The 25,363-nt window shown below is 43.4% G+C and overlaps 1 protein-coding gene across 9 annotated transcripts in view; it reads left to right on the top strand.

Annotated features, from left to right (window-relative positions):
• The window catches only part of rgs3a (regulator of G protein signaling 3a), a 118,467-nt gene that overhangs the window by 67,919 nt on the left and 25,185 nt on the right, over positions 1–25,363 (top strand). For 6 of the 9 annotated variants that reach the window (XM_028970977.1, XM_028970978.1, XM_028970981.1 and 3 more), the window contains one exon: positions 19,130–19,945. In XM_028970977.1, coding sequence (XP_028826810.1) covers positions 19,130–19,945 — 816 coding nt within the window. Of the gene's footprint in view, positions 1–7,901; positions 8,073–9,515; positions 9,640–19,129; positions 19,946–24,668; positions 25,185–25,363 lie in introns of those variants that run through there. The other 3 variants (XM_028970980.1, XM_028970986.1, XM_028970985.1) reach the window with 3 other exon arrangements.

Genomic DNA, 25,363 nt, shown 5'->3' with positions numbered 1-25,363 from the left:
ACCCTTCTGCACACAAGTAAAAGTGAGTAGAGTGAGCCTGCAAATGGTAGGGTACAATATAATAATAGGTCCTACAGTTGTAGGGTTGGAGAAGTCCAGGATGTAGTCAGTGTCATGGTCTAGATTACGTGTCCATAATGATGCTACTGGTCCTCTTGAAGATCCCTGAGGCTGTAGTTGTGGTGGTGGTGGCTGTGGTGACCCTCTGGTTCGTTTCATGCTATGTCCTCGTTTAGCAGTTTGCAAAGGGTTTTAGCAGCGTGCAAAGGGTCTCCTCTTTTATCTGACTGAGCCGCCCAGCCCCACTGCCCATTTGTTTGGGTGCCTGCTTATTTCCCTCGCCGTCTGTGTCTTCGAGAGACGTGGCGGCAGGGAGGAGCTGACCCATTTACCGGAGAGAGCGAGATATGCCCTGAGCGGTGATTCGCTGACACTCTGCCAGGTCCTCGGCCTCGGTAGTGGCACAGGCACCTGAATGGCCACATCACCTGGGCAATTACCCACCTGCGTGTCAACATGCGGAGAGACAGCAGGGACGCGCTCTTTAAAGAGCGGCTTCATTAGTCAGTATTGTGCCAAAAGCCATTATTCTCTGCGCCAAGGTGCCCACGGGTGTCACGGGCATGGGCTCCTCCACGCTGCCCAGCAGAAGCCCCTGGGAAACAGACAGACTGGACCAACCCCTTCCCCCCCCGAGTATAGAGAATGGAGGTTGTCTTCGCCCTGATGGTAATGCATAATGGATTAGTCATAGAGACTTTTTACAAAACAGCCGGCAAATCTAACAAGACCATCGCGCACGCACACACATGCAGACACACAAAAAAAACCCCACACGCTCCAAACTAAATTAGGTCCCGGGAGACTCTACTCATTCAAGGTGGCCTAATTGCAATCTGCTTACCATTACGGGAATAAAGGACTGAAATAGACTTGAATGGGCCTGTTTTGTTCTGGGCGGCGAATCTGCATTCGGGATGGACAGCGGGATAGTGGACAGGTCACCTGACCACCGCTTGGGGAACCAAGCTGTGTGTGACGTTTCTGAGCTGTTGATAAGGCCTCTTGGGGAGTGGTTCTGCGTTCCTCGTGATTTTTTAATTCCTCCATGCCAGTTACGTTTTTTTTTTTTTTGTTTTTTTTTTGTAAAGCGCGGGAACTCCTTGTTTGGCTGGTGCTATTAAGTCTTCATGGGCAGCTGCCGTGACATCGGCGATGGGAGAGCGGATCTGATAGACTTTGATACCATCGGCTCATAAATATGGTGATCTGTCATTATTAATGCAGCCGCCCCGGCCTGCCTGCAGATTCTCGTAAGCCAGTCCCCTCCCCTCCCACCCGCCTGCTGCTGCGACGCTTTGCCTGGGTTCGCCCCGCAAGACTCGACTGTTTTGATTGTGATTGCGGTGTGAGCGGCATGACCTGAACTGTTCATGCGGTAGCGCTCACACGACGCTCTGTGGTTGAGACTAATGTGTTTGCTAATGGACTAGGCTGAATGCGCTTGTCTGAATGCGAGATTTTTCATTAATGGTTAAAAGTGAGCTGCAGGAAGATGTCTGGTCACAGGGAGACCACCATCCCTACTGCTGATTAATGACCAGGTTTCAGTAGGAGGGGCCATCATGCGTCATTCGGTCAAATCATTAGAGTTGTTCATTCACAGAGGCCAATACAAATGTCAGTTGGTTGGGGGGGGGGGGGGTAAATATGACCTTTAGGTAATTGGCTTGTGTCACACTTTGTGTCACTGCATCAGCTGCAAATTATTATGAGTTACTATTTTAAATGGTGGAATACTGTACCTTCCAGTTGCTATGAAAAACATACAAATTTGACTGGTCCCCATTCTTCTGCACTTGACTCAAGGAAGTCTACATTTAAGAATTCTAATGGGGTCTGATTGTCTAACCTGTCTTAAGCAGCTTAAAGTCAAGAAGGACCTGAGCAAAAGTAACCGAATATAATTTCTCATGTGACAGAAAGCCTTATCTTATATCTATTTCAGAGGACAAATACACTTCATTCAAGATTCTAGAGTGTTTAATCCTCAGCCCACCCATTTACACATGAAGTAGTGTTCTCTTGACAATCTTGTGACAAATGAAAATGCAAGGCAAGACAAAAAGTACAGATAAGGGCAACATAGTAGGACAAACTAGTGCAAGAAGTAACAGGACATCAAAACATAACACAAGTTAATACTGCAGTGAGTGGGCAGGAAGTAAACTGGAAGTAAAAACGCATGTGTGTTAAACAGAGACTTAACTGTGAACAAGAGAAATGCTGAGTTTGACCAAAAGCTGATCTGTCTCTGGTCATGGTCCCGCCTGGGAAAAGACCAAAACCAGCAGTCTGTGAAGTTTTTCACTGCTCCATCAGAGCTATTTCTGTGCCACATGACAGTACAGGCCTGCTTTGTAGCCTTTGAAAATGGGTTGACGTTCATCTTTTTTTGAGCCCCTTTGTTGACACACTGTTGGAATGAATCCCTCCGACCTCCTTTGAAGGACTGCAGGATAATCGCATCGCTGGCAGTTTTCTGGTCTCCACTCATTGTATGGTGATGAATGAAAATGCAATTTCTTGCACAGAGCTAATTTTGGCACCAGTGTCGAATACTAGGCTTTCGGGGATATTTTCAGTGTACATGCTGTACATTACAGTTTGTCTGACTCCTGCAGAACAAGAGAACTTGGACTTTATTTTACATTTATTTTACATGTTACAGTTTCCAAAACTGAACCTCAGTCCATCAATGGTTAAAAGAATATTGAGAATAAGTTTCGTGTGGCGCTCCTGTTGGCTGGCTGCAGTACAATTTTTAACACCGCCCAACCAAATGCGTTTTTCAGTTTTGAGGTTTAAACTTTCTCCCTATCGCATGTGACTTCAGTTAGTTTTCTTTTGTTAAATGTATTTTATTATTTTGTGTCTTTTGCCCTGCCTGGCATGTCAATCTATGTGGTTGGCCATAATAACAGAAGACAACTCACAGGTTTCTGCTAATACTAGCTCCAAAATATCAGGAACGGTTGCTGGGTTGTCTGCGATATGCCTTTAGAGATACATAATACACAAATTGCATTGAATAGAGATGGAAATGTGTTAGCGCAAATCTGAGGTAGCCCATTATGACTATCAGTTCAGAGAACCAGTTTTCATGGGAACAGCAATGTACCTGCAGAACTTGGAAGGGTAATATATTATTAACTTCCTATGGCTCCCATTATCCACACTTGTCAAGTAAGCATGAGTGAAAACTATGAGCTGCCCTCAGTAGACTACTGTATAGCCCATTCATTTAAGTAAGAGAAGATCTGTGAGATTCAGTGCCACATGTGTGACTCATAGATTTTTGGAAATCAGAATGCAGGTTCTTAATGCAAACATTTTGTTCATTTGGCCTTGCTCTGAATGCATTGTTTACTGCTGGATTCGACAGTGGTGGTTCAAGTGAGACTTCTTGAGGGGTCAGTTGCCACACCTCTGTCATGTGCGCGTGTCTCGGCCTGCACGTGTTCCATAAACACGTGTTCCAGTACTGGTTTACTATTAATGGCTGCACCCAGCCCAGCGCTCCCATGATCTCAGCTCAGCTCTGCTGAGCTCCAGCTCCACAGCTGATCCCAGGTTTTCTGGACTGCATTAAACTAAAGCTCTACAGCATGAGAACATCCTCATGTGCCCCCAGAAAGCAACCGCCTGGAGCCCGTTCTTTGATTGAGCTCCAAAGAGATAATTGAGCTCCAAGAGATGATTTTCTCTCCATGCATTTCTCATTGGGACGCCAAATACTCTTTGCTTGCAAAAGTGGGTGCTGTTTACCACTTCAAAGACTACACGGGGTGAACGTATTCCCTCAGGCTTTGGGCAGTCCTTGGAGAAACCTGAATAAAAGCATCTAAAATCAAAGTTTTTGTAACTTAGACTCTTGTGTCTCCATCTTGGTTGAAGCTGAAATTTGACTCCAAGCCCCATCCTGGTTTGTGTCCCATGCACCCTCCCTTTCAACTCAAATATCGTATTCCTTCCGCTGGTCTGCGTAACTGTGATTAAAAATAAACACTCTGGGTCAGGCAGCGTGTCCACATGTATTACACAACGCCCTACTGACCTTTTCTTGTGTTGAGCATGAGCAACGCAGGACCAACAAAGGCAGGTGAATGTTTGGTGTTGCAAGGACAGTCACAGTGTGAATGTGTTGCATTTTCAACCTCACCACAGTTAGATTAATATCACACCCTTGTAGACTTCGTCGGTGTTTTCCCTCTGAGCACATGTTCTCTCACATTCATGTATCTTATCTTTTTCTTAGCCACACAGACTCAGAACTGTAGTTTTTCATTTTTGTAAGCCAGAGAGATAGGAATCTAAATCTAAACGCAGCCTCCCTGGTTCTCGAACCGACACACACACACACAAAAGACAGACTTAGCGCACACCCAGGCAGAGAATCGTGGACACTATTTTTGCACCCTGTCGAGCTGCTCCGAGTTAAGAATGCAGCTACAAACCACACCTCCACGCAGACGGCAGGGGTCCCGATCCCCACTCATTCACCCAGGGAAGTGTGACTTATACAGCAAACCTGACACACATGCACACGCGCAGACTGATAAATGCGCAGTCATCAGAAGTGAATGATTTGATGATGTTTTACCACAGCCTTCACTATAAATAGCAAAGCACTTCACGTTGCTAAATCCTCTGTAACAGATGGGAGATTTGATTGAGAGAAAAAAAAATCCTCACGAGACCTTTTTTTTTTTACTTCTGTCATTTTTGTCTTCATCCCAGTAGTTACTCCACAAAAAATGGCTTCTGTCACAGGAGAGTTGCATGACACACCAGCTGGGAACTAATATTAGATATCTGTATGCATTTTACTGTACACACAGTTTTTTTGAAAACTGACAGGCCTGATGAAAAATAATATATATCAATAACTAAAGGATAAATGAGCAATCACAAGAATGTTTCAAGCATCCTAAAATAAAACCTAATCCTTGTGCTGGCTTGTCTAAAGCCACACTCATTTCTGTGAGAAATCAATAGTAAATTGATTAGGTTTTAATGTTATATATGGTGTTTATTGTCACCCCCTAATTATATTGTTCTCGATTTAAAAAGTTTGGTAACGTTTGTGCATTTCAGGTATTAAAGTTTATCAAAAAATTTAAGAAGTTGCTCGAACTGCAAATGTTGCCTTTGCACTCCAAAGAACACAACAGCCGCACAAGAATTGCAGCTCAGCAGTTCACATTCTCTTATCATGAGAACGTGAATAATTAAAGAGGAAATTATTACACAGCAGGATATTCAGCACCAGGCCCATTACTTGTTCCCGTGGCTCAGTTGCCCTCTCTACTTTATTTAAAGAAAACTGAGTAGCATGGATATGGATATTCCATGTGCGGATGTTCCAGGTTCAAAGCCCAGGTCCAATAATGAAGGACACAATGCTGGTCCAGATGTGCTTGTGGGCAGAAGTATTGAGGGAGTCATTAGAGGCTGGTGGTTATAAGATTGGGGACAACATCTGGTAAGTAGAGTATGAACATAGATGGGTAGACTGAATGGGTGGGTGAAGTGTATTGCTTGTTTGAGCCAGCTGTCAGAGAACAGCTGTCAGAGCGTAGAGAGTCTGTGGGTGTCAGTCTGCATTAGCTGAAGAGGAGAAAAAGAGGGGATTCCTTTGATTTCTGCTCACTTGCACCGGTCCGTGAAATGACCGGCTCTGTCAAAATGCTGCAGCACCACACTTACTGCCGGGGTGGGTCCATTTACCACAGAAAACAGTCCGGAAATAGGTTGGTGGAAGGATAAATACATCATCATGTGTCCATTACCATGTTCATATTTCTTAATTATAATATTCAGATGTCTGTGATTGCTCAGGGGTGCAATGATTATTATGTATTAGCACTGAATTATATTAGAACACAGAACAAGTACTGATACCTGAGCTAATGCAATGCAAAGTACTGAGCGAGAGGTAATATCTACAGAATGATAAAATTGATTAAAGCAGGATATTTTAATTAATGGCTTGTTGTCATAATTGTTTCTATTGTTATAGCCTATAAGCATGAGATATGCACAAAAGAACAGGAGACCTTATAGCAGATTCCCTCTTAGTACAGTGTTAATCACTTTACCCCCAGATTGCTCTGAACCTAAAATTGGTGAATGGAATTGGTTTAGGATAAGAGCATCAGTTATATTAATGAGTAGAATTTAATTCACTCGATCCTGATCTATTGCAATATGGCAGCCATCACTGGAATGAATTGGATGTGTATTTTTGGCGCATGAGTAATTCCGTACCAGTTGCTCCGCAGCTTATGTGAAGGTAGCTGTGATTTAGAGAGGTGGCCATTGTGAGCACATCTGGCTGCAGCGTTGGGGACCTGAGGGATAATCAGCCCTCGGGCGCCATGCCCTAATATCTAAGAATAAAGCGCGTGCGCCTGACAGGTGAGAGACGGGCGAGGGATGTGCAGCTGTGATCCACACGCCTTCTGATCTGACATCACACACTTCACAGAGGGGAATCAAAGACCTGGCGAGGGTATGTGGGCCTGCCTGGCCGTGTGTGTGAGTGTGTGTTTTAGCGTGCGCTCAGCCCGGCCGTCTGTGAATCGATCTGCTCCATGTGTCTCAATGCTGTGGTGTGTGTTGGGGTGTGAATGAGAGAGGCCTGCTGAGCTGCTGAGCCCACAGTGTTGGATAGCTCAAGGACAATGAGGGAATGTGTTAAATGCGCTCTATACCAGTGATCGAAAAAGACATCCTAAACAGAACACGTATAAACATAAGGCTCTGCAGATGCTGACATGAAAACAATATATTTCTTTCTTTGGAGGAAAAGCTGATTTCCATTTACTTGACATCCATTTTATATGATTCAGATATGAGTCTAGCCATAAGTGTTGCTGGAAACCTAATCACTGACCATAAGACTCCTCAAGGACTTTATATTCTGCAAAATATCAATTAGTTCACCTAATTTCTCTAAACCATACTTGCAGACCTGCCAGCATTTGCTTTCTCATAACATGCATTGAACAATGAAAAGTACTGTGACTGATTATTAATAATAGCGTTGCAGAGGTCTTGTAAGATGTTGGTTCCTTAATAAAAAGGCTACAGCATGGACTATCAATACAGCATATGTAGGGTATAAAACTCAAAACGTGTGTCATAGAAATTTAGAGGTACACTGGAAATGGAACACTTTTTTTCGAATGAAACTCGAGAATGTGCCCTCCCTGTTGGAATAGGGGTTAGTGGTTCCCACTGTAATTCATAGGAAAATTGCAACTCGTTATTGAACAGAATAAAATTAATTAAATAGCAAATTATCAGTACACTGTAATTATCACAAGTAATCTGAATCTGAAAGCTCACATGCCATCAACTTGCCTCCACGTTCCATCGAATCCCAAAGTAATCGCTATCAAAAGTAATTATTTTTGCACTAGTAACTAATGCATTTATAATAAATTGATAAGGAGCACACACACACACACACACACACACACACACACACACACACACACATACGCATTTTCATGAATTAAATGAATATTTGATACCCTATCAGTAAGCAAATAATTATTTCCCCCATGACTGGCATGACTGACACCAGGCTGTGAGTTGTTTTTTTTTTTTTTTTGTTCCTCACTGGAGATGCCACCGTATCTCACAATAGCTCCACAATCACAGAGGAGCCAGTGGCGCAATGCTGAGTGTCTGTGTGTGTGAATGTGGTGCCACGCAGTCTAAAAATAGCATCTCCAGGAGCGGGACACCATCGCATCAGCGAGGCTCGCCCCTCCCCTTCTCCCCTTCTCCCCGCTCCCTGCACTTGTACCTCACACTGGCTTCCAGTCCCCCGCTAGTGCAGACTAGAGAAGGACAGTCGGGTCTTCAGTCTTCACAGAGAGAAGCAAAGGAGCCCGGAGCACAGCAGGACTCGCGGGGGAAACAAAAAAACCCGCACTCGCAAACACACGCACACCCACCCGCACACACAAGCAGAGTCCGGACCGATGCCTGTTTCGAAGGTACCGCACCTGCTTTGGGCGAGGGGCTGTCTGTGTGGGTGCTGCTGTTCTGCCATCCGAGATCAAAGTTAAGGGACAGGCGTGTGTGTTTGAGTGTACTCGTGTGTGTGTGACTGCGACTTTCATGCACGTTGAGTCGGTTGGGTCCGCTCGCTCTGTTCCGTTGCTGTCGGCTCTGCGTCTCTGCGTTTTCTACGACTCTTCAGATGGACCAGTGCTCGTGCGAGGTCTTGGAGCTGTGCAGTCCTTTGAACTTCACCACTCCAACTCGCCTGCAAAGAGCCTGTTGAGGTCAACATGGGTGTGCAATGCTATGGAATGCATGTGCGCGTGTGTGCTTTGGTCTCCCAGCTGATAAGATCTGGCTGAGATAAGAAGGTGTTGCTGCCACTGCTGCCACTTCCTTGTGTTGTAGAACACCTTTACATTTAAATTTTACATTTAAGAGCATTTATCACATGCCCTTGTCCAGAGAGACTTACAATCAGTAGTTACAGGGACAGTCCCCCCCTGGAGACACTCAGGGTTAAGTGTCTTCCTCAGGGACACAATGGTAGTAAATGGGGATTGAACCTGGGACTTCTGGTTCATAGGCGAGTGTGTTACCCACTAGGCTACTACCACCTAGTAGTAGAATATATAAGAAGAGTTTATATATGTGTGTGTGTGTGTGTATGGGGGGGGTGTTGTGTGTGCATGTAAACAACCTATAATATTGCTCTCTCACAAGTGATTGATAGCCTGGTAAAGTTTATTCAACCTTTCCTCGCGCAGAGTTTAAAATTCCCTCTATGCGAGAGGGAGGCGGAGCGCCACCTGCAATCAGACAGTCAATCTGTCACCCCCGTCACCGAGGGAACCGCGGCGAGCTGCGCACGCAGGCGAATACCTCGGCCTTAACATGCTACAGAACTCACGCACGACTGTCACCAGCAGAGATGCAATTTCGTATTGTGTTTTTGTTTTAGTCCGTGGACGCCGAGCAGCAGAAGGGACGCAGGGACAGTGGCACGATGGGGGCAACAGGCAAGGGTTGACTGGATCGACGTAGGTGTTAGGTTTGTGTTTTCTGACACATTTTCATGCTCAAGGGGCTACGTTTGCTTGCGTGACGGCATCCCCCGCCGTCCTAGGTCTCCAGGCGTTCAGGTGGAGCTTCAGGCTGGAAGATCAAGGCTGTCTGGGGGCTCGGCAGAGTCGGTCAGCCACTGTCACTGTCTCTCGCTGGCTATAAACGAAGGAACCCGATGAGTTAGGGCCACCGGCACACACACCTCCGTTAGCAAATAACGAAATAAAGTGGCGAGGCTGGGTAGTGACGGAGCTGTGACTTCACACAGATGGGAGAGACTGCTGAGAAAGAGAGGCGGAGGCAGGGAGGGCAGGAGGGTGGGATGGATGGATAGAGGGAGGGAGGGAGGGAGGGAGGGAGGGTGAGGCTCTCTGGGTCTCTGTAGCGATGGAGTCTCAGCTCGTTAGGAGGAGAGAAGAGATCCAGCGTTTCTCGGGCTTTTCCCAGCGGCTGGGTGGATCCTGGTGACTCTCCATCATGGCCGATGTCAGAGAGGTACTTATATATATAGTTTGTGTGCGTGATTGTGCACTCTACATCGCAGAAGTGAACTAGTAAAACAAGTTGCACTGCAGGCTGTAATTGTGTTTTGCTGCTTCTTGCTGGAATGAAGGATGTCATGTGTGTTGGGGGGGGGGGGGGGGGGGGGTCGAATCCGCGTGTGCCGCGGTGGTCTGTACAGTGTGTACACGTGTGAGCCGTACACACACAGTAAGTGCAAACACAGCTAAGAGCTTTATGGAGCGTGTGAGAGGCAGGGTGGTGGGGTGATGGATGCTAATGGCCGGGTGTCTTCTGGGACATGGGGGCGGTGCGAGAGCGCCACAGCGTCTTCGTCTGCGCTGAGGCGGAGGGCTTCCACGCAGCTGAGGGCACACACTCATCTTTTTTCCGTCTCCTCTCCGCTCTCACTGTGTGCCTCCTCTCGCAAGTTCTCCCTCCTTCCTCTTTTCTCTGTCATGTGTGTTGGTGAAAAAAAGGAAATGGGTGTCTCCCATCCAGTTCCCCCGGGCTCTCCCTCTCTCTCTCTCTCCCTCTCTCTCTCTGTCAGCAACAAGTAATGATGGACAAAAGCAAACAGTCCGGAGCACCTTAACACACACACACACACGTGCATATTTGGGCGAGAGTGGAGCAGGCTTACAGTGGAGTGAAGGAGGAAATCTTCTAGCCACTGGACTGTCAGCTGAATATCTGATCTTTTTTTTTTTTTATTTTTATTTTTATAAAGGAGATATTTCTCTGAGGATTTAAAAATCCCTTTTCGGTGGGGTGAGTCTGTTGTAATAAAATGTGTGCTGGAACTGTGCATAATTGTATTAAGATGCAGAGACAGATTTGTTGCTTTTAGATGATTTCAACTGAGGCAGTCACTGAGTACCCATTCATGCTTACATTTATTATTATGCTTCATTAGAGTCATGCAGTTCCTTGTCTTTCTTCCTTCTTTTTCTGCTTTTTCCCTTAGCTATGATATAGGTTGGTTTTATGGTCCCAGTAAAGATAAGAAGTTTAAGGTTGTGATTTAAGGCTGCCAGTGTTTACGGTAAGGATCTGTTAAAAGGATCTGTTAGAAATGCTCCTCGTCCAAGACGTGTTGAATCTTTCTTATACTTTGCCACATTAACTGGCGTCAACTGGCGAACTTTAACCTCTGGGAAAGCTGTTAGCTACTAGTGGACTACAAGAACAGGTGAATAAGGGCTGAGTAGACATGGGTTTTAGCCAAAGCAGGAAAGTGAAGAAAAACAAATCTTATTAAAAATATTCTGACAGCATCTGAATACTGTTGAATAGCGGATTCTTGCTACATAGAAATGCTTATGCATTTATAGTCAGAGGTGGCCAGAAAGAAAGTAAATGCAATTCGTTACCATACTTAAGTAGTTTTTCCCATGTATCTGTACTTTACTAAAGTATTTCCCCCTGGAGAGACATGTTGTTCCTCTTACTTATGAGTTATTATGTAGTGGTATAGCTGTTGCATAACTGTTTCATATCTTATAACCTCCCGGGCATCTTAATCGCGTATTTTTTTACATGCAATTTGCACAGCTTCGGTCCAAATCTGTCTCTGATGTTTTGTTTGTTGAATGTCTGCACTTTTTAAATTAAACCGGGATTTATTTTATACGTGGCCATGCACGCGCAGAACTCATCCTTGTTTGTAATGGCATCTAATGTAATTTTCTGTCTAGTTGAAAAATATTTTGCTGTTAATAGAACCTTTTAAAATCCGATCATAAAAATGGGAAGAGCAACAAAAAAGGTTTCAAGATGACACAACTATAAAGAAAGCCTCTTGTGTTTTTGCTTGGTTCACAGTTTTAATACCGGAACCCGGAGCACTGGTGCAGGCAAACTTAAATTGGGAGGATGTCAGGTGCAGAGAATCAAGGGGGCGCGGCCTGTAGTCAGAGCTTCGGGAACCGTCGTCAGGTGTGCCCGGTCTCATCGGGATCCAGTCTGCCGACGGGCTCAAGCACAGTACATCATCAAGTGATAAACGACTTTAGGATATGGTTTATTCACTTTACTTTGCAGAATTACAACCTAATTGCACATTTAGCCACTGCATGAAATTGCATTAGCCCATAGGGATCCCGCCTACACTGTGCCTTCTGAAGATTTTGGGCCTTGTTGAAGTCATTACATTAGGAACTAATGGCAGCTAGAAAATTGCTTTCATCCTGTTGTTTAATATGAAAGGACATGGCTGTCCACTTCTGTTTGTTTTCAAAAATTAATTAAAAAAGTTTCCTATAGTACAAGTACGAGATGGCTTCAAACGCAGGTCAACTACACTGCTAAAAAACAAAAGGGAACACTTAAACAACAAAATGTAACTCCAAATCAAACTTAGGCACCAAGACTGATTGAAAATCAATTTCACTTGCTGTTGTGCAAATAGAATCGACAACAGGTAGAAATTATAAAGGCGTGGTTCTGCAGGTGGTGACCACAGACCACTTCTCAGTTCCTATGCTTTCTGGCTGGTGTTTTGCGATCACTTTTGAATGCTACAACACACACAAGTGGCTCAGGTAGTGCAGCTCATCCAGGATGACACAGTAATCCACAGTAATGCGAGCTGTGGCAAGAAGGTTTGCCAGTGTAGGTCTCATTAGGTATCGAGATGAGATCCTTAGACCCCTTGTTAGACCATAGGCTGGTGTGATTGACCCTGGGTTTCTCCTAATGCAAGACAATGCTAGACCTCATGTGGATAGAGTGTGTCAATATGGGACAACATGTATCGCTTCATTCACCAATGGCACGTTGCACCACAGGTTGTCCAGGAGTGATTTGGCAGATGCTTTAGTCCAGGTCTGGGAGAAGATCCCTCATGACACCATCCGCCACCTCATCAGGAGCATGCCCAGGGAGGTCATACAGGCACATGGAGGCCACACACACTACTGAGCCTCATCTAGACTTGTTTTAAGGACATTACAAGTTGGATCAGCCTGTAGTGTGTTTTTTTTTTTACTTTAAAAATGTGACTCCAAATCCAGAACTTCATGGCTTGATAAATTGGATTTTCCTTCACTACTTTTGTGTGATTTTGTCAGCACATTCAACTAATTAAAAAACAAACTATCTCATAAGAATATTTAATTCATTCATCTATCTCATAAGAATATTTAATTCATTCATCTCGGATGCCTTTTTTGTGTTCGCAGTGTATTTTTTTTTACTTCTGTCATTTTTCCAATTTCTGTTGGGAATGGGACACAATTTGCAGAGGAGCCAGGAGTTCAGAGGTCATGCTCACCTGCGTCATATGGAGGGCACTGTTTTTTTTCTTCCTTTTTTTTTTTTAACATTGATTATCTTTGCACGTGTCAAAGAAGATGTGTGCAGGTGCAAGTGGACAGTCAATATTCTCAGTTGATGTGCAGGCAGGGTGAGTGCCTAAGCATCTAAGCCCTTTTTGACAAGGGCCAATTGTGATGCTGGACGGCTGGGTCAGAATGTCTCCTTAACATTTGCGAGTTTGTCAAAGGTCAATCTTGAAAATTCCACAACAGTTTTGGCATTTAATTCTAATACTATTAAGGCTCATTCAGAGAATGTAGATTTCATTCTTTCTCCTTTCTTCACGTGTTTCAAGTCAGTGTGTGTACACAACTCGGATCAATAACGGCAGGCGTGCACATCTGGACATCCGGCTGGGTTATTGTTTTTCTCGATGTGGTGCTGCATGTCAATATGGCCCACCACAACCGGCGCCCATTAAACTCTAGCGCCTGGATGTTATTTATCTGTCAGGCCCTCACGGGGCCATCTTGGAATTTGCTCGGGCACAAATGAGATGCTTTTGTAGGCGACGGGCGAACGCAGGTGAAGCCACCCTGTCGAATGCCAGACGGTGGAGGGAATGACTTTTCTGCCACGTTTGCTGGCAATGCTTGCGTCCTACTAATGGGACAGGCAGACAAATGCGCTGTGTTTGCAAACGACCTTAATCACTTCCTCAGGTCACGTCCGTGACATTCAAGTTTGATTAATAATGCACGTAGGGAAAAAAAAAAGTTAAGAGCCAAAAAGTGTGTTATTGTGTGTTATTTTCTTTAACGCAGAATTTTTCATAGATTCATCTGGGTTGGATGTGTCACTTTCGAATGAGACTCCCTTGTTGTGCTGCAATATTAATGAAAAAAGACTTTTAATAAATCTTTACCCGCACCTCGAGGCACTCTTTGCTCTTGGAGAAAATGGCTGTGTGTCACGGGCCGAACATCATGTTACGTTTTCCTCAATATTAGTGCAATATGTTTTCTTCTCGTGGATAGAGCTGTGCTTTCAAGCCCCCCCCTCTTATCAGATTGGAACGCACTGTGTGTTTGCTGTAGTTTGGCAGATGCACAGATTGAGAATTTAGTCTCTGCTGTCAGACCACATCCCCAGATACTTTCTGCCTGTCAAAGCAAAATCATCAGTTTCTATGCACCAATGGAGATAAAACTTCAAATACAAAAGCATATTGGAATGTTAGGTATGATACGCCACATGGAAGAATACCCCAAACAGATGTCCTGAAGCAGTTCTAATATTCTGAGTATGGTTACATAAAAGGAAAAATAGCTTTTTATGGTTTATAAAAATGTATTGTTATATTATATTATATTATACTATCTCTGGTAGAATTCCTTTTAGATGCATGAATTAGAAAGTTTTTTTTTTTTTATTTATTCTGTTTCTTTTTCTTTTTTGTTCCTTTTAATGGGATATTCTACAATAGTTTTGGCATTTAATTCTAATACTATTAAGGCTCATTCAGAGAGAGAGTTTGAGATGTATACTTCATTCTTTCTCCTTTCTTCATGTGTTTCAAGTCAACGTGTGTACACAACTCAGATCAATGTGTCACTCTATGACTATGTCATTCAAGTGGCTGTAGCAGTTCCTGTTCCAGGTGTAGCTCTGTGGTTTGGCAAAATTAGATCTTCAGATGTTTACTCACCCACAATGAGAAGGAGGGAAGTGAAAACCATGACTTAGCCCTCCTTACATGTCCCAATATTTCACGTTTAATGGTCAATTCACTTTGAAAGAGCACAAAAATCTATATTTTTCTACCTCCCTCGTAAGATGAGGAGTGTTTGAATATTGTATGCACACTTCATTGTTAATATGTCATATTAACATTTATGTGGAGCTTAGAGCCAAGAAAATAAATTCCGGGCGAATAAATAAATAATTCAGTTCCTGAGATCTCGTCATTGCCTCGCTATCTCTCTGGCATAGCAGTCAAGGTACCTTCAAAGACATTGATTTGAAAAGTATCTGTGGTTTTTGTACAATTAGCTAATGACTTGTGGTGTTAGGCATGATTTGTATGCAAGCATGAGCTGCTTGCGGTGCAAGGGTACGTACATTTCCAGAAGACCCAGTATAGTGAACCAGTTAATATTGCTGGCAGACCTGTATAAGTTGTCTAGCTCCCTTATGGTCCTAACATGGTGCAGACAAAATCTTACCAGTGCCTGTGAGGATGGTTGTTGAGATATCACTATCAGCACTGTAATTCGTGGAGGCAGAAGAGAGAAATCAATGATCTTATGCTGTTTCTAGATTGCTATTGATGCAAATAACATTCATGGCCACTGGGTTCTCTGTTCACTGCGGCCATTAATGCCACACAGCAAATCTCTCAGTCTGATCCATTTTATATTTTTTTTTTTGTGAACTGGAACAGGCTCTCCTGCCTGTTTGCTAATGCTCTTAACCTGACGCATCTGATTCTGTGCCATGCCATGCCGAGCCAAACATCCACAATGCCCCGCGTCCTCGCTCCAGCCCACTGATAGCATCTCCAGTGACCCCGTGCAGAGTGATTCGATGCAGAGGGGCATGAGTGATTTGAGGACATGGTCCCCGTTCATTCCATTCCCTCCTCTTCCTTTGTAGTCAGTATTTCTGTAAAACCTTTTTTAGGATCCGATTTGTTCAAAAAGAACAGAAAATCTTGAATTTATAATGACTCATTTTTATGCATAAATCTCCCTTTCAAGCATATTTACACCCAAATGAGTTTTTCTCTCTTTCTTGAATTGAAGGAGTGAACTGGATCAGTGTTTTTCCATCATGGATGAATGCCACTGCCCGAATCTGCCTTGGGCATCATGTAATCATGTGCTCCCCTATCTTCCGGGCTGGTCCTGAACACCTTTGCTTCAATTTTCTGCCCAGAAAATGTCAGCCATGCCAAAGATTATTGCTTTTTCTGTTTTTACTTTCTCATCACATGTTTTTGTACTTTCCTCTGTTCTCAATCTCTCAATCGCTCTGTTTTTATTGTAGCATTTGATGGAGACCTACTTCACATTTGCAGTAAAATGTGTACCCTGGAGCTCTAGCATCGGCCTGTCTGACTGTTTTTCTGATACAACATGCCGGGAAATGCCAGGCCTTTCTGCTGTAAAGAAACCACCTAATAGAAACCACAGCTTAGACACACACAAGGCTCACAGTGTTTTGGACGGCACAATGATTAGCTATAAGGGAAGCGTTAAAGGTCAAATTGCGTCTTTTGGACAAATGCAAAAACAAAAGTGCTGTATGTGCGTGGTCCCAGTCTTGCTCCTGGAGGTACTGACTACATGACATTAGAGAAAATTGAATTGTTGTGTTAATCCAACAGACACTAGTCTTTTAAAGCGGTCTGATGAGGTTAAAATGTTAAGGGCCAACGCATATTTTGTAAGTACATGCCTGCTGAGACACGGAGAGCAACTCGCTTTCATATTGTACTAAAACAAACTTCTCAAAGTCAGACTAACACACCTAGATGATGATCCAGCATGTGTACGTTTAACTGGACCCACTCTGGTTTAGTTATTCTGGTGCATTCTCCATAATTCGCATTCTGGGTTTTTGACGCAGAAACAGCAGCATCCGTAACCAGCCGCCAAATTTTCTATAACCTTGTGGGCTGGGGGACCAGGGCAGCTTCCAGGCCTAATGCCTTCAACCCCACAGGAAAGGCTGTGTGACCGTTTTGAAACATTTATCTCTCTCTTCGTTCTTCCCCGCCTCCACCCCATGAACTGCCCCCCCCCTTCCTGAGGTTTTTCCAGTATGCTCTCTCTGTATACTTTCTCGTTGGTCGTGCATTCTCAGCTAATGTTTGTGAGCACAGTGTCTAGCTAAATCATGTATGATGCACGGTTCTCATTCACCGGCGTCCCTGTCAAAGGCAGATTACGGCGAGAGTTCACTGTACTCTAATTTCCAAATCTGAGGAGCAAATATGCTGTCTAGAGAACAACCTAGCACTCCGATGGTAACCTGAAACCTGAATACCGTAAATGTAAATGCATATCCTGCACTACACGTCCACATTTTTAATGTGGCCTAGATTACAGCTCAGTGGAGTTTAATTTGCCAAATAACTGGATAACAATTAGCCACTTGAATGATGCATTTAGTTTGATAATTGATTAGTTTTTAGTTTTATTAGTATTATTTGATATATTTCATAAACTGCTGGCTTGCAGGTGCCTAGTAGAAACATGTAACACATTTTGGGGTCATTTTTGACTGCTGCGAGTGCAACACAAACCAGTTAGGATTCTGTTTATTAGGTTCACTTTATACCATCTTCACTTGCTCTCAGTCCCTGCCGGGTTTTGTCCCTGCATGGACGTGTTTGTACTACTCTGCACATGGAATTATTGTTAGATTTGCCTACATTCTCGCAGTCTGCCTTTTTAGGATATCATCCCCATTGGCTCCATTAGGGCATAGTTCTTGTGGTTTTCGTTAAACATTTATGATTTCAATCCTGCATTTGTGTTTAACTTCCACTTTGTGCTTTGTGAGCTAAAAAGATCAAATCTGATATCTGCGGTAGAATAGTTTATTGAATCGATTTCTTTTGTGGACATTTATGGCAAGAAATGTAACATCTAGAATAACACTGGTTGTAATTTAAGAATGCAGCTTTTTATTGACTGAATTAGATTTACACTGAAAAATTTCTACTTGAAGCAACTCCTATTTTTGAGGCACTAAACAGGCTGAGGTTTTATTTATTTATTTAGTCCAATGAAATGCATGAGTCCTGCACATCAGGGTTGTAGGCCAGCCTAGGACTCTCAAAAGAACTACGCCTCGTGGAGCAATAGTTTCAGAAGAGCCTTTCTGCTGGGCGCCCACTTGTGTGCTTGTGTGTAATGAACTGCATGTGGATGGCTTCAAAGCTTCGGTCTTATGACTGCTCAACTATTCCTGTTCAACAGTGAACTTTAGAGAAACACAAAGGGCCCTTCATTCAGGGCAGAGCGGATTTCCAGAAGTTCAATATGTCAATGCTCGACCCGTGCAATGTTCAGGCGCGAGATTAGAAAAATGACATCTTTGGTTTGATCACAGTGTGGCAGGACTGCTCTCTATAACATCAATTTGATTTAAAAGCAGATTGCGTTCCAACATTTTGTATCTGTCTCATGGTCATCATGAACGATGAGACAAGCCCACTGTAATCTTCTATCTCAGAAATATCTTTTCTGCTTGTCTCTTTCTTTTTTTAGAAACACATCCCCTCCCCTCCTCGGATGTTAGTTTAATGTCTTAAATGGTCTCTTGTGCTCTATGGAGAAATTGCAAAGGATTTGGACTAGATATGTGAACCCGTGAAATTCATTTGGGAATGCACATGCTATGGTTTAGCAGGCCGGTTGTGTTCTATATTATGTGCTCGGGTACATTATGGTGATTCCATCCCGCCGGATCATGCTTTTCTCCCATGTCTGAAGCCACTATAGGCACCGATGATGAGATTATACAGTGGCTATAGTGACTTTAGAATATAAACCCTTGTCTTTTCCTCATTCATGTAAATGTACCCACACTGTTTACAGCAACACAATCACTGTACCCATTCCCACAATACAGGTCTCGGGGTAATGCATGTTGCAGTAAATTCCACAGCCTGGGAATTATTGTGAATTTTTTTTTTTTTTTTTTTTTGCAAGTAGGGACAGGCAGGAAATATGAGATGTTAAAAAATGTGTCTGAAACAACAAGCAGTTCTCAGTAGGAGGGGTCTGGGGTGGCCAGTGAGGATGGGTAGGTCACATTGAGGATGTCACATGGATCCCTTCAGTGCTATACAGCCTGACTTGCACGTAGACCCAAAAACACACACACACACACACACTCAAACACACACAAACTCAAACACTTGCCTAAGGCGATATAGCCCGTTTCTTTTCCACGATTGGTCCCTACAGAGCACGTTCGTATATTGTCTGCATGCTCAGGTTTGCCTTGCTGAGCTCATTTCACGCCCTGACACATAATAAACAGCATGAAACAGGATCTGAGTGCACCATTGGTTGCTGTTTTATGTTTTGGCTACATTAAAGTCGATGTCAAAAATGCTGCTCAGTTGTTTATTGGTCGGTGGAGCGAGTAAATGGAAAGTGTCGTACTTCTGAACGTCCCTTACCGACCTGCGTGTCTGTCTGATCCACAGATGCTGGAGCCCAAACTTGATGAGCGCTGCGGCATGGGCGGCTACCATGAGGCCGATGAGGAGCACTCGCTCAGCAGCCCCTCGGAGCCACCTGTCCCCACCAGTCCCCAGCCCAGCAGTGACCTTACGCCGCTAGAGGAGGCCTGTACCCCACTGGAGGAGGCGCACAAGGTGCCACCCACTCCTCCACCTTCTACTGAGGGTGAAGACGGCAAGAGCACAGAGGGAGATGGGGAGAGCTGGCAGGAGCGGGAGGAGGAGGAGGAGGAGGAAAAGGCTTCCAGCGGCGGGGGGGAAGAGATGGCTGAAGGGCAAGTGATGATGGCCGACAACGAGGACACCTGTGCCCCTCCATCGTCATCCTCATCTTCCTTTGTCATCCCAGAGCTGCGCCTAGACCGCTCCTTCAGTACAGATGCCCTGTCGTCCCCTGCCACTGATGAAGACTACGAAGAGGATGACGAGGACGATGAAGATGAGGAGGAAGAAGAGGAAGAGGAGGACAGTGATGACAACTACCTGGAGCGGCGTGACAGCAAGCGGCGCAGCATGGTGGAGGCCTCGGCCTGCGAGAAGCATGGGAGTGGAGGGCTGAGTGTGCAGAACTCCCTTCGCCGCCGCACCCACAGCGAGGGCAGCCTCCTGCAGGACCCGCGCACCACCTGCTTCACCTCCGACAACGCCATCAACTGCCTGGACGCTGGAGGAGCTCACAAGGGCGGCTGGACCCTCCCTTCACCCAAGACCCTGAAGAAAGAGCTGACCAAGAATGGAGGCTCCATGCATCAGCTTTGCATGCTCTTCTCTGGGAGGAAGGTCAGTGGTGACGCTCACACACACACACACACACACACACACACACACACAAGTTCTGGGCTTTGTGTCTGTGTTAGAGTGGGTCTTATATGGTCTCTAATAAGATTAGCTCTCTAAAATAATTAATGGAGGGCTAATGATTTCCCAGGAGTAAATCGCAACCTAAGCCGTAGGCCAAAAACCTTTATCAAAGGTTAAACAGCAGCTCAATTAGTCAAAAGTCACCGCATCCACTTCCTACATCAAGAGTGGTGCTTACGGATCCCGGTGTCATAAGTACAGTGGAAAGAGTAGTTAATTACTATTCCTATTGTATTCTATTCACACACACAAAGAAAAAAACAGCTGAATACAGCACTGCGAGGTAAACTCTGGCACAGATACAAGCGCACTAATAGCTTCTCATTCTCAGATTCAGCTCCTCACGAAGAATAGATAATGCCTCAAAGTCTAGACTGTGGCTGCCATCCAGTGGTCAAAATGAAAAAAAAAAAGGTTTATTCTTTTCATTCAAGTCATATACTACTCTAAATCTGGAGTGTGTAATAAAAATGAATGAGTAAAAAATAATCACATAAAATCCACATAATGGCTATATAATATTATGAACTAATTTAATATTTCGTCAGTATTTATGGGGTTATGAAAAAACATGAAAAAACACAACAGTTTCAAATAAAGAAAACATTTTATTTAAGGGTCAAATAGTTATAAGAAACAACAACTACAATAAAAATTATAATTTTGTATGGAATTTGTTATGAGTTTTTAGAAACAACCACTAGGGGGCGCCTTGTTCCTTCTTTTCACTTAATCAACACATAACCACAAAGACCAAGACTTTATACTCACAAGATATTTTGCTACTGTCGTACCCACTCTCTTCCCTTTGTTTGCAAAATTACCAACTTTTGTGAGATGTTTTCTGTATGTGTGTAATTAGTTCTAGAAAAAGTCTTCCCTGGACCTGCAGAATCCTGTGATTGCTGCTGGCAGGATTGCATTTTCATAGAGCAACAATACTGAAAGAGGGGAGGAGGGCGAGGGGGGTGCTTACCCTGGACAGATTTCGGATCCATAAATGGCATTCTGCTCATGGTGGAAGGAATGCACTGCTCTGGACTAGAGTGTTGCTCTTGGCAGATTCTCCAGTAATTTTACTACCTGCTGGCGTCATCGACCCCAGCTCTCCTCAGCAGCATGTTTCCATTATTTAAAAGTACTGTCTCTCCCTTGCTGTAAATCTCCCAGCATCCCTTGCTCAAAATGGGACGAAGGGCCATAGCTCCCTCTGTGTCTTTGAAGGCCCTATGTGCAGCACATCAAGAAAATGAATGAATAATTGTTTTAGATATTTCACAATTTTAACATTTATAACCAGATCCACATGTAATAGTGTTTTTCTAATTATGATACGTTGTAATGATACTATTCACTTCAATCAATACATTACCCATCTTGAGCATACATTTTATTACATAATTGAAGAGAAAAGACCTACTACACCCGCAAACCACTCATTGTTTAACCGTGAACATTCACAGAGCCAATGACACACCACTGTGACTAATCATTATTTTATGGTGCTTTCATTTACAGTAACCCAAAAAAAGTAAATTTTCGGTAAGAGTTTTGTCATTTAAAGCCCCTGGCTTAGACTTTTTTACTGGCTCAGTAAATGACTGCGGTTTACTACACCTGCAGCGATTGAAATTAAGTTAATACTGAATCCCTGGGTACACTGCGTACATCACTGTGAATTGCAGCAGCACATTTATTGGCCTGTACTGCTATACGAAATCTGAAGAGACCAACCCTAGGCCAACAAGTTGCAAAAATGCATCTAAAATTCCAATAATTGTAGAGCCTTGAATGCAAGCATTGCTCTGAACTCTTCTGTGGTACTGACCATTTCCTCCAGCACTGTCAGAGTCCCACTTTTTGAATATCTGACCTTCATGGCTTCCTCCAGCAGGGATTTATTGCTTGTCCTAAATCTAGGCTTGTCCCTTTTCTTTCTGTTTATACAAATAATGGCATGGATTGGAAACTCAGTTCATCACTATAAAGATGCCAGGTTGGCCTGTATGGAGCGCAAGGCCTTTCGCTCTGACCATTTCCACTTCAACTGTTTTGGAATAAGGGCTGGCATGGCTTACTTAAAATATATCTGCCATAAACATCTTAGCGATGCCTTGGAACAGGTACGTAAATACAGTAAATCTTTGTTATCGCAGGGCACCAAGTTCATTCTCCAATGGAAGTTTTGATTTTAGAAACCTTTTTTTGTGAAAGTGAAGTGATTGTCACATGTGATACACAGCAGCTCAGCACACGGTGCACACAGTGAAATTTGTCCTCTGCATTTAACCCATCAGCCTTAGTGAGCAGTAGGCAGCCATGACAGGCGCCCCAGGGAGCAGTGTGTGGGGATGGTGCTTTGCTCAGTAGCACGTCAGTGGCACCTTGGCGCATCGGGCGATTCAAACCGGCAACCTTCTGATTACGGGGCCGCTTGCTTAACCGCTAGGCCACCACTGCCCCCTTCATTAACATCTAAGCTGCAAAGTTAGGCTTCTGGTAAACTGCTGAGCGAAGCTGCTCTTACATGAAATTTAGTAATATTGAAAACATTTTATTGTATCCACAGCTGCAGAGCTGATGTTTTGCAAAATTATGAGGAAATGTTAACTTTTGGAAAAAGCAACCTTACCTGTATTTTTTGGTTAAATATTTAGGTTCTTTCAGAGGTAACTCTTTAGGCTGGACATTGAATACTTTGCTTGTTGTTTGCTTCAGTTTAGCAGAAGTGGCCATCAAAAACAAGAGTTTCATCTTTCAACCAAATTGATCAAATCTTAATTTTAAGATTTCTCACTGTGTTTATGTGTTGACATAATTATTTACAATCATTTCCTCACCCTTTCAATAAAAGCATGTAGCATCTGCCCAAAAGCAGCAATGTAATTGTTTAAGTGATTATCATGATTTCAAATAGACCAACAAAGACCTAACAACATGGTTTTATCATTTGGACTTGCCCATTTTATAATTTTGTTTTATAATTGGTCAAAAGGAGTCATTGCAAAAATTTAAATGCTGGCTTAGTTAAGTTCATGGATCTTTCAGAAACATGAAAGCAAGTCATCAAACCAGACGTGGCACACCAATCTGACCCACATGGCCCATTTTTGTAAAGGGAATGTGGAAAGAGTTTTGCCCCAGAGAGCACTTTTAAATCATGGAACAAAGATGAACTATGATCGTGGGGCAGGTACAGAATGTGAGTTTTCTAGTGCCATGTCACTCTCACCTTCTTCAGACCACCAGGAACGGGGGGTGGGGGGTGGTTATTTATTTCTTCACCCACATCCACATGAGCATGAGGGGAAGAGGGCAAGTACGCATGTACTTCAGGCCTGTCAGAAACACCCTGTCACCTAGCAATTGTTGCTGGGGGTTACTGTACCAATACAGATGGCTGAGGTCAGGATGTGAAAATGGGTTGAGGAGGGGTATTGTAAAAAAAATCATACTGCTGGAGTAGACTGTTTAAAATGAACATATAATACATGAGCAAGTAACCTTTTATGTCACGCCTGAGGGTCAGAATAGGTACAAGGTGTAGCTGTGACTGTAACTAAGTGTGGCAGGCCACATCTTGTTCAGACTGTCATTATAACAAATATCCCATTCATTAATACTTGCTCAACAATTCATTCTGCTATGTAATATGCAATGCATAAGATTTTTCCTTTGAAAAATATCTCTTCTTCCTTTTCAATCTTGCCGTTCATCTGTGTATGTGCTGTTTACGCTCTCATTATTCTCTCAGCTAAGCTGTCTCTTTCCGCTCTGCCTTTTCTTATGGCATATTTCTTATGGCATATATGAACCATATTTATTTTAACCCCAATTACAGCTCACCCTCAAACTACACACACCTAACTATGGCCAATTTAGAGTCGGAAAGATGCTCAGTGCAATTGTTTCATTAAATACAATTACTTTATTGTAAGTAATTGCTTGATTATATTAATTAGCAGTGGATCAAAAATGTGGCTGTTAGTGGAAGTATGACACTATTTGTGTAATCATCATGCATACATCCAATCCAAGGGTAGAAGATACAGCCAAAGACTTAGTCTCGGTTTCACACTAAATTGAGGCGAAACTGATACTACATATGCTGTCATCAGAAGATGATTAATTACATGGTTTTGGTCACTTTTTTAATGTTAAAATTACTTTCATAGGTTATGCAATCACATTCATGGTTATGCAATCACTGTGCTTTTTCTGAAACAAAACCCAACCAAAAAGCCACAACCTTGAATTGAGCTAAAGCACCATTCCAGCCCTTAACCAAAATCATAGGTATATTTGAATTTATCGGTAAAGGATTTATGAACTAAACAAATCAATAGTTTCTCTATATTTAGAATTTATACTAAATAATTACATGTTTAATATAAATGTTCTTTTTCCAGATTAGGCTAGAGTACAACTGACTGTGTCAATTCTGCGTCTGAGAGAAATAAACAAAGAGACTGGGCAAAAATTGGCATACTCAGAACAGAACGCCAGCCTTCATTTGAGCAGGGAACATGTGCTCCTATCCTTCAAAGTAATTTTGAGCACTACACCATGCTTAATTACACTTGATTTAAAACTAAATGAACGAGGCCCTTGAGCTTTGAGTTTTTTGTCTTTTATCCCACAGGACAAGCCAGGGCCCACGGATTGGACAGGTTCTCTGATGGGTGGGCTGGCATGTGCTCTGCCTGCTATGGCTCATGAATGACACTGCGCTGCTTGCCCTGAACCATTTTGTGTTCTGTTCACTCTAATTGACACGGACCAGAGCACCCCTTGTTCTCAACCCAAATTGTATATGGATAGACACGTGCCATAATTTTCGCGAGTCTAGGTCATGCCGCGTAGGTCGCATAACGTTGACCGCAGACTGCAACACCCCATGCTGCAGCTAGAGAGAGCAGTTGCAAAAAGCGCCTCCCTCAATTTTCTTTGTCTGTGAGATGAAATCGCTGTACCCTGAACGGTTTTTCAGGGTAGCACCAGATCGGACTCCGCTGTGTAAACATGGGACTAAAAATAACCGATGGCCATATGTACTGTACGCTGAAACAACAACAAGAAGACGTCCAGAATGTTACGCACAGGGGCCAAGTCCAAGTGATAGCAGCATGACTCTATGCCTGTGCCATGTTACTAACCGGTCCGGGGCAGTACAAGCCTTTTAGCTGAGTAGCCACCTCTGCTTATTTTTTTTTTTTTTTTTTTGAGTTTGCTCAGTGTAAAATTAACAGGTTCAGTGAATTTTGGCAGAAGGGGCAAGGTACTAGAATTTGAGAATTCATTATTTGTTAAAGTACATAATATTTGTCAATGCTAATT

Source organism: Denticeps clupeoides, chromosome 3, assembly GCF_900700375.1.
Source record: "Denticeps clupeoides chromosome 3, fDenClu1.1, whole genome shotgun sequence".
Lineage (NCBI taxonomy): Eukaryota > Metazoa > Chordata > Actinopteri > Clupeiformes > Denticipitidae > Denticeps > Denticeps clupeoides.
This window is presented reverse-complemented; position numbering and strand designations above follow the sequence as displayed.